Here is a 10,669-nt window from a genome sequence, read left to right on the forward strand (position 1 = left end):
CTGAATGCCTTGATAAGTGCAAATAAATCACAGACTAAGTTATTTTCACCCTGAAACTTTAAATTCAAATGGTTCATATGGTTCACCAGATCAGCAAAAAATGCTAATTTCCAAAGCCACTTGGTATCTGATAAAAGTGTTTTGTGATGGTTTTTCTTGGTAAGAAATATATCAATTCCATTCCTGAGCTGAAAGAAGTGTGAAAGAAGCTTTCCACAGCTAAGCAATCGAACTGCAGTATAATATGTCAGGTCAATATGCTCAAAATCACATTTACCAGTACTCATTGGAAAATTAGTTCAATTGGCGCATTTCTGCACAATTCTTTTGCGGGCTGGATGTGGCCTGCGGGCCGTAGTTTGGAGATCCTTGATTTAGAATATGCCATTAGGAAGGTCCAGGAAAATAAGATGGGACTGGAATTAAATGGGATACATCAGCTGTTGGTCTATGCTGTTGATATGTACCTACTGGATGATAATATAAATATCCCGAAGAAAGTAACAGAAGCATTAATTGATGCCAATGAGGAGGTTGGCATAGAAGTAAACACATGGAAAACTGAGTATATGTTGCTGTCTCATCCCCAGAATGCAGGTCAAAATCATGACATGAGGACAGTTCACAGATCCTTTGAAAACGTGGCATAATTCAAATATTTTGGGGCGACAGTAACAGATCAATATTTGAACCAGGAGGAAATTAAGAGGAGATTGAATTCAAGTAATGCTTGCTACCATTCGGTTAAGAACCTCTTGTCTTCTCATCTACTGTCTAAAAACATAAAAATGAGAATATTCAAAAATATAATTTTACCTGTTGTTCTGTATGGGTGTGAAACTTGGCCTGACATTAATGGAGGAACATAGACTGAGGGCATTTGAGAACGGGGTGTTGAGAATATATGGACCGAAGAGAGAGAAGTTATGAGAGGTTGGAGAAAGCTGCATAATGAGGAGCTTCATGACTTGAACTCTTTGACAAGTATAATTAGAATGACCAAGCGAAGGGGTATAAGATGGACAGGGCATGTAGCACGAATGGGTGAGAAGAGGAATGCTTAAAGGATATTTTTAAGAAAGACGGAAGGAAAGCATAACAGTAACAAACACAAAGCTACTCAGAAGTTATAACATTTTCAAAGATCATTTTGAAATAATTTTTTAATTATCAATTATAAGATTACCTAATTGTTAAATTAGGATTAATCTATTGTTGTGTATATGAGCTCATCAAATGTACGATTTTTATTTTTATTTCATTGTATTTTATTGTTAATTTTATCTAGTGTCTTAGTCTACATTGTTGAGGGTGTGAATCGAATAGAAACTAACTTGTACAAACGTCATATAAAAATGGGAATGTTGGTGTTGCAGTTTGGTAATGGTATGTGAGAAACTTGCAGCACCTGAAGGTGGCCCAGTTGAGGTCGAAACATGTATTGCGTGCTATATAAATAAATGAATAAAATATATTGTTGCGTTGGCAGTAGAAATTGTATATGTTCATAGGAAAGAGACCACTAGGAAGACCAGCACATAGGCAGGTGGATAATATCAAAATGGATCTTAGAGGGTTAGTCACTGGCTTCCAACCGCGGCGGCCCGGGTTTGTCAAGTGGGATTTGTGGTGGACAAAGTGGCGCTGGGGCAGGTTTTCTCTGAGTACTTCGGTCTCCCCTGCCAATCTTCATTCTACCAATTGCTCCACAATCACCCTCACCTATCATCTGGGGCTGGTACAAGAGGCCAGAAGGGACTTAGTCCCACCCCACTAGCATTAAAAAAAAAATTAAGAGTGCTAGGATAGAATGGTATGGACTGGACCGACCTGAATCAGGGTATGGACCAACAGAGGGCTCTTGTGAGCACAGTAAAAAAACCCTCGGCTTCCATAAAATGAGTATTGGTGGCTTCTCGGGATGAGCTCAGATCCACGAATTTAGTTAGTTTCATAATCCCGCTGTAAATATCACAGAAGTCTGTAACTTCTTTTGTTTTTAACGTGTGAAGATCGTCAAAATCAGTCGAATTACCACATACTTTAAATCACACAGTGGCTCCCGCGTAGAATACATCTATTGGTTGAAACACTAATCACGTGTCGATACTACGACGGATTACTAAATATCCACAAGCTTGGCGAAAAACAAGGGTTTTACTACAATTATTCATGTCATTTATTTCAATCTTCATACAGTTCAATTTGATGAATATTAAAATTGTTTCATTAGCTATAACGTACTCATTCAAGAAATTAAACCATCGTTTGATAATTTCTCAAAACAGTATTTCCCGGAATCCCTACGCACGGATCACATAAGGCATTGAAATAGTCAAAGATTTAAATATTGGTCTGTGAATACAGGCCTGGCAACATTGCGTAGAGATATGCGCAAGCGTAGCTCTGATTTAATAACGAATGTAAACCTGTGGAAGACGTGGAATGAAATGAGGAGAATGTAGTGAACAGCGAACGTGGGTTGTTAGTGATGTTAGTGACTTCAATAACCANTGGCAGTATAACAGACGCAGTCACAGGAGCGAGTAGCAACATAGAGCACAATACTCGATAGTGAAAGAGTGCTCCAACAGAAGATGATAGACGTGACTCGCGTAATGAAACACGACGTAAGAATAAATATGCTGTACAATTTTAATATTTTAACACTTAACATTTATCAGTATATATGATAAATATATATTTTAGTTATTTTAGNAGGAGAATGTAGTGAACAGCGAACGTGGGTTGTTAGTGATGTTAGTGACTTCAATAACCATGAGTCTGGTAACGTTATTGGAAGAAAGTAGGGCAGATCCATCTGTGGTGACAATAGAAGCAACAGTAGTTACGGGTTTCGAGCCGTTAGCCGTAGAAGAATGCAAGGAAAAAATAAATAAATTAATAAGTATAGCTATTGCACGTGGAAGAGTATTTTTTAATATCCATGTACATAAGATGAATATTGTAAGTTAAAGATATCTTGTGCCGTGAAAGATAAATATTTATCTCATTGTGTCTTATATGTGTGATTAAACCTATCGGTATATAAACATTCACTAACCTATGAAGAAAGCAGTCTTCTGGGATGTGGCAGCACGTCTACACGGTGCCCCATCCGAGAAGACTGCTTTCTTCATAGTCACCGCCGTGAAAACCACAAATCTTACATTCACTAACCTATTTTACTTTTAACCAGTTGGGCCGTATTCCTGGTCCTGGCTCTGCAATATTTGGACTGTAGTCAGAACACAGAAGTCCACATTCCATTCATTGCTGTGAAAGCCACGACTCATTTATTCATGTCTGATTTTTAAGGAGGTGTTTCTCTGTTTAGGTTGAAGAATTGAGATCTGTTGACAATCTGTATGTTGTGATGAAAATCGCCCCAAGTCTTCATCTGTCTTGCTTGAGCATAGTAAGTTATAACATGTCACAGTTATTCTCATGTATTCAGTATAGTCAGTGGTTTAATATGAAGAGTAGTGGTGGGGAGAGAAATTCAGAATTGCATATAATAAGAAAATAAAATACCATACCAAGTACATAAAGATTTGATAGAAGTTTATTTCTGTTGTACATATTATTAAATCTGTATTCCTTTCTACATAACATAAATTACATTCGATTGTAAACTTTAGTGTTCCTTGTTATATTCCAAATTTTTGACGAGAGCCTCCAACAGTGCCTTGTGCCGTCCTGTGTTATGATGGACTCAATTTTCAATAATCAGCGTTGTAGTTTGTCACTAGAATCAGTTTGTCCACACACTTATGTTTATGTATCATTCAGTCGTGGAGGTTAGTAGGGTTACTTTCTTAGGGTAAACTCAAATACTGTAAATAATAGGGATAGAGTTCTATGCTCAGTAAATAAATTGACCTAAAATATAGATGAACACAAAAAATAATAGAAAAATGTAGTCCTGTAGGTAAATGTATTCTTTGTGATTTTGCATGCCTCAGTGGTTTATAAACCATGTGGTACTTTTAGCCATACAGTAAATTCTTTGCTAATCCAGAGTAACTGGGGGGATAGGTCATCAGGACTGAGCTATAATATTGCTAGTGGGGTGGGACTAAGTTCCTTGTACTGCAGTCACTTCTGGCCTATTGTACCAGCCCCAGATGATAGGTGAGGGTGATTGTGGAGCAATTGGTGGAATGACGATTGGCAGGAGAAACCAAAGTACTTAGAGAAAACCTGCCCCAGCACCACTTTGTCCACCACAAATCCCACTTGACCAGACCCGGGATCGAACCCAGGTCGCCATGGTGGGAAGCCAGTGACTAACCGCTTGAGCTATGGCACGGCCTATAATTTGGATTAGTGAAGCAAAAGACAAAAACAGTGGAACAAAAATAAATGGGAAATTTAATAATATAAGTGGTTCTGATTAAAATAAATAACAAAATATCACTGTAAAAAAAGTAAGGTAAAGGTATCCCTGTAAGAGGCTCTGGAGGCCCATAGGGTTTGAAGATGTTGAGGTTCCCACATTTTCTAGACAGTAGGCTCACAGATGGCAGTGACATGCTGGCCACCCTTTACCCCGAGGAAGATTCCTTGTACTCATTTCTGTTAGAGGCTGAGTTGACCCCAGGGCCATAGTGTGGCTGAAAGGATAGGTCAATTGAAAAATCCAGTGATTCAATTGGGAATAGTACCTTCTACCTTCCAGCCTGTAGCGTAGTGCCTCAACCAACTATGCTAGCACATGCCCCAAGTGTCACTGTAGAACCTTTATTTAAAAATTATAAAATGGGAATACATTTATTCATTGATAGAAGACCCAGAAGTTGTACTTGTTTTGACTGTAATAATGTGGGTTTGAAGGAACTGTCAAGTTTTGTCAGAACAGAGATGTGACTCATCTGCCTTCATAAATGCCATGTATCTTTTAAAGTATGTACTCAACTATCAACAGCATATTTCTATTTTAGTCTGGATTATCTGATATTCAGATTAAGTGAAGTCATTAACTGAGTAACATTGAAACCATTTTGAGAATTTTATTAAAGACCTATGGATTATAAGTTCCTGATGTGTGGGTGTAAATAATAATATGTATGTCCTAATTAAAAAACTAGAAGTATTTAACAATTGTTAGTTGGATGAGGCACTATGCTACAAGTTGGAAGGTCGCGGGTTCAAGTCCCGATAAGGTCATTGGATTTTTTCAGTTGACCTAATCCTTCTGGCCACACTATGGCCCTGGGGTTGAGTCAGCCTCTAACAGAAATGAGTACCAGGAATTAAATAATTTTCCTGGGGAGTAAAGCACGGCCGACACGTAAGGCTGACAACCTTTCCGCATCTTTGGGCCTATTGTCTAGATAATGTGGGACCCTCAACATCTCACAACCCTATGGGTCTTCACGGCCTGTTACAGGGATAGCTTTACTTTTTTTTACTTTTTGAACTTGATGACTAGTCTATCATAATTACAGATAAGACATATTTAAGTTACATATCACTACATCCTGCGTAATATGTTCACCTTGCTAGAATGAGGTGTAGTCATACAAACACCATTTCTTTGTTACATTTGCTTGATAACAGTGAAATTTTACTGCAGTAAACTCCCAGTTATCCAGTGTCCAAACATCCCAGATTCTCATGCAGCCAGCAAAGATTTTGGGAAGAAGTTTATAACTTTTATTAAGTTACTTAAAAAAGAAACTGTATAACAGCCATTCCTATGTAACGGCTCTGCAAACAGACATGTTTCCACTGCAGTGAGAGAACACAGCAGTAATGGAAGAGATTTTTTTCTGCGCAGTTCATGCTGAGGTTATATAACAAGGACCAGTTAGCATTTGCAGTTAGTCCACGCATGGAGGTGGGTTCATATACCTCCACTGTAGCCCTGTAGTATGGAGATAGAACAAATCATGGCATACCTGTTGCCTCAACTCAAGGCTGAATAAGAAGCAACTAAGCCAAGACAGATGCCAATCTGAAGGAAATGAATCCCAGCCAGGAGGAGATGAAAGCCAGCCAAGCAAGGCTGGAATCCAAGATAAGAGGCCAGTAACAAGAAGTTTGAGGTCCTTCAAGAACAGCTGTGGACCAGTCAAGAAGAGATGAAGGCCTGGTGAAAAGAGATGATGGCTTGCATAGAAATGGCGAAGGCCAATAAAGAGAAGACAAGGACTTGTTTGGAAGAATTGGGCCCCATGGATTTGGAGGCCAATTGAGAAAAGTTGGAGGCCATAGCAGAGCATCAGGAAGTCTCTAATGCAGAGGCCACTGTGGAATACTGGAACACACAGCAATGGCAAACCAAGGACTATGTTGCAAGATGAGCCCCTAAAGGATGGTTGCTTGAGAGGAGACAGTGGATGTGCCAGGAATGAAATATTGAAATAAGATACCAAGACTTAAAGGAGCAGCCACATCTGAGGACGGAGGGGATATCTAGCAGGATCTTCGGAAAGACCATAGAGCTGGAGTTTTGAAGGTGAATAATTGGGTCTCTGACTGGGCTGTGGGAAGTGAGTGACTAGACATTGTGGAGGGGTCGTCCCCCTCCAAAATGAAAGAAGATACATCAGAAGCACAGCCCTTGAAAAAGAAGAGTTGGCAGTATGCCTTAGGATCTTTGGGACAAATAGCCTTAACCCTTCAGTGCGGTTTGCCGTACACGGTACGCTGGTATTTAAAAGGTCCTACCTGTGGTTTGGGAGAAATAGCCTTAACCCTTCAGCTTGGTTTGCTGTACACAGTACCCTGGTATTTGAATGGTCCTACCTGCGGTTCAGTGTACATGGTACGCCAAGCTGTAAGCTTAATTTCGTAAGCCCATAAATATAGAATGAATCACGCCAGCAGGATGAGGGTTGCACTTGGCTGTTGTGAAAAGAATGCTGTTTGTGTAAACATAACATTCAATTTCCTGCAGCTCTGCCAGTCAGTCTAAAAATAAACGCATGACCTCACAGTGGTATCAACAGTGACTATGATATAAACATACCACAAAAATGATATTCCTGTGGTTGTGAATAAAGCAAACAAACAAGAAACAAAGCCCATGGTTGTTTGTGATTACAACAAAAACATGCTAGGAGTGGATCTGAAGGATCAAATGCTACAGCCCTACTTGCTTGAATGAAAGAAGAGTACTAAGTGGTATCAGAAGTTATTAAAGAGACTACTCAATGTAGCAATACATAACGCAATGGTCATATATTGGTGTCTCCCGAATAACAAAAACATGAGCACACTAAAGTTCAGACTTTCACTGGCACAAGCCCTCATGGAAAAACACAGTTCTGGTGTTCCTTGTCCTGTATATGCTGTCAGTCAGTTGAGCTGCCACCTAAAAGACTCACAGAATGACATTTCCTGGAGCGTATTCCAGCCACAGGAAAAAAGGCAAAGCCTCAAAAAAGATGTATGGTGTGCGCAAAATATGGCAAAAGGAAAAAATCTATTTACTGGTGTATTGAATGTGGAAAGCAAATGGAAAAACTACCACATTATCACTTTTCCTGGATAGTTTCTTTCCAAAAAACAGAGATACCATGTATGCGAGATGTTTCCTCTGGAGGCAAAACAATCCGGAGGTAAACTACTCCCCCAGTCAGATCTCCTGGGGGGAGTGTTTCTAGAGGAAATGTCATGCAGGCATTACAACAAGAAAAAGTGCAAAGATCAGAAGAAACATCATGGATACAGGATTGGAACATGGCATCTAAGGACCTTGAATCGAGCAGGCAAATTGGAGAATTTGAAAATGGAAACGCAGAAGAATGAGATGTCTGTTCTAGGTGTCAGCGAAGTGCGGTGGAAAGGACAACACAACAATAATTTGGCATAACCAGGCACGAGACCACTTAACCCAACTCACAGACCACGCCCTTCTCCGCCACAGGCGGCGTGTAAGACATTTTTTTTACAAGAAACTCACGCTACATAATTCCATCTCCAAAAAATATCGCCTAGGCACACAATACAAAGAAAAGCAAAACATACAGACACTCGGCTTACAGAGTTCTTCCAAGAATCAACAATGAAATAGCAACATTATGTGTATTACGTGGAGATGGGCCCTCCTGCCTGGAGTCTACTGCCAAGCCAAATCTTTTCAAGGCGCCGGCCTAAACAGAATTTTGTTACGGAGCGACACGTCCGTTCACTACGATGTTCCAGGCAGAAGAGAGCTGGTGCCTCAGCCGAATCAGGAAAGGCAGGGGAGTGATGACGTAAGATACGCCACGGAATAAGGATAAGTGGTAAGGAATGTAGGAAAACAAATGGTGCGAACCGCGGCCACCGCCGCTCAGAGAGGGCACTACATCCAATGAGCTGAAGAGATGGGCTCAAACTAATGAACACCATATATGAAAGTGGAGAGTGGCCCAAAGACTTTACAGAAGTGACAATGATTGCCTTAAAGAAAAAGACAAAAGCTACAAAATGCAGCGACCATCGCACAATAAGCCTTCTTGCACATACAGCAAAGATAATAGCAAAGATACTTAAAAGAAGACTCAAAAGGAAAATAGAGGATATACTTGGAGAGGATCAGTTTGGATTTAGAAGAGGAAAAGGAACCAGGGATGCAATTGGGATGATGAGAATTATAGCAGAACGAACTTTGGAGATAGATGAAGAACTGTGTGCTTGCTTTATAGACTGGCAGAAGGCATTTGACCGTGTAAATTGGACCAAATTAATGCAGATCCTAAAGGAAACAGGTATCNAGTGGCTAAGGAAGAAACTGTGCTACAGGGCATGATTGATAGACTAATTGAAATTGGAAGGTGCTATGGCATGGAAACGAATGTGGAGAAAACAAAAGTAATGAAAATTTCGAGACAACCAACCACAGTCACAATAAAGATAGACCAAAAACAACTGGAGAATGTGAAATGTTTTAAATATTTGGGTAGCTTGTTAACAGATGATGGAAGGTGCACGTGCGAAATTAAATCTAGGATTGCCATGGCATAAGCTACATTTAGCAAGAAGAAGAATCTTTTTACCAGCAAATTGGACTTAAATTTAAGATAGAAACTAGTGAAATGCTACGTTTGGAGCATCGCTTTGTATGGGGCTGAAACGTGGACACTTAGGGCAGCAGATCAGAAACACCTGGAAAGCTTTGAAATGTATTGTTGGAGAAGGATGGAGAAGATCAGTTGGACTGATTATGTGAGAAATGAAGAAGTGTTATTTAGAGTCAGTGAGCAGAGGAATATCCTACATGAAATAAGAAAACAGAAGGCTAATTGGATTGGTCATATCTTATGCGTTAACTGCCTTCTAAAAGAAGCTATTGACGGAAAGATAGAGGGGTGGACAGAAGTGACCAGAAGATGAGGAAGAAGACGTAAGAAGATGCTGGATGACCTTGGGGACAGAAGAGGATACTGTCATTTGAAGGAGAAAGCTCTAGATCACATTAAGTGGAGGAATTGTTTTGGAAGAGACTGAGGACCTGTCGTCTTGACAGATTACTGATGATGATGATTGAATGTGAGGCAGGGTTGTGTTTAAATGGATGTTTCAAGAAATTCAATACAAAACTCAACTTCTAATCCAGTTGCTTCCATCGCTCAGATACAGGGTGCTCATATTATAAGGGAAGATTATAAAACCATCTTTTAAGATGATTCCAGTGAAAAATTCATAATTATATCTCATATAGTTCAAAAGTTATGATACATAATGTAGTTTAGAGCAAAATTTAAATGGGCAATTAAAAAATACTACCGCAGGAGGCCTCACAGCGATATTTAAATGCTCGCACTGAAGGGTTAAGGAGCAAGCAGTTTGGCATGTAAACCCATTGCTAAGCAATGACTGCTAAACAAGCAATATACAACAGCCATTGCAAAGTAATGGCTTTTCAATCAAGCACGTTTCCACGGCAGTGAGAGATCACAACAATAATGTAAGAGATGTTTACCACGCGGTCCTTACTGAGGTGTTATAACCATGGCCAGTTGCAGTTAACCCCACCAATTTTATCTCCACCTTATCATGGTGGTGGGGTTTGAGAGCTCCTGAGACCCTGAGAGCTATGCCGGCAGTAGCGTAGCTACTGGTAGGGCCACACAAGCTGGACAGGTCAAGGGGTAGGAGCCAGAGAGAGAGGGATACCCTGGTCCTCCAGGTTGGGGGTTGGGCGTGAGGCTAACGACCTCACAGTGTAAAAACTAAATTGTTCAGAAATCCAAGGAAAGAGTAGCCGGACGGACCTATTCAAGATGACCTGGAAAATGTTTAAAGGATTTGAGAATTTTATCTTGGAATGTATTATCTCTTTACAGAGCTGGAGCACTAAGAATGCTACTTGAACAACTAGATAGCTATAAACTAGATATCACTGCTATACAAGAACTGAGGTGGTTGGGTAAAGGAGTCATGGAAAAGAAGGATCATGTTGTATTCTGTAGTTGTCAGAAGAAAAGTCATGTGTTTGGAACAGGTTTTATTGTTAATAAAAAAAGGAAGCATCTTATTTTAGACTTCCAGGCAAAATCTCACAGAACATGTAGGCTACGAATTAGGGGAAAGTTTTTTAACTATGGCCTTATTTGTGCACATGCCCCAACTGAAGATAAAAGTGATGAGGAGAAAGACTCCTTTTATGATGAATTGGATGAAATATATGGCGAATGTCCAAAAAGAGATTGTAAAATAATCATAGGGGACGTGA

General features: G+C 39.9%; 1 protein-coding gene across 1 annotated transcript in view; it reads left to right on the top strand.

Annotated features, from left to right (window-relative positions):
- The first annotated feature begins 2,725 nt into the window (after positions 1-2,725).
- Positions 2,726-10,669, top strand: part of LOC111871924 (THUMP domain-containing protein 3) — a 23,902-nt gene continuing 15,958 nt past the window's right edge. Inside the window, exons 1-2 of the mRNA XM_023865330.1 lie at positions 2,726-2,759; positions 3,338-3,418. Of these exons, the coding sequence (XP_023721098.1) occupies positions 3,377-3,418 (42 nt within the window). The 5' untranslated portion in view covers positions 2,726-2,759; positions 3,338-3,376. The remainder of the gene's footprint in view (positions 2,760-3,337; positions 3,419-10,669) is intronic.

The sequence above is a fragment of the Cryptotermes secundus genome, unplaced genomic scaffold, assembly GCF_002891405.2.
Source record: "Cryptotermes secundus unplaced genomic scaffold, Csec_1.0 scaffold1831, whole genome shotgun sequence".
Taxonomy (NCBI): Eukaryota; Metazoa; Arthropoda; class Insecta; order Blattodea; family Kalotermitidae; genus Cryptotermes; species Cryptotermes secundus.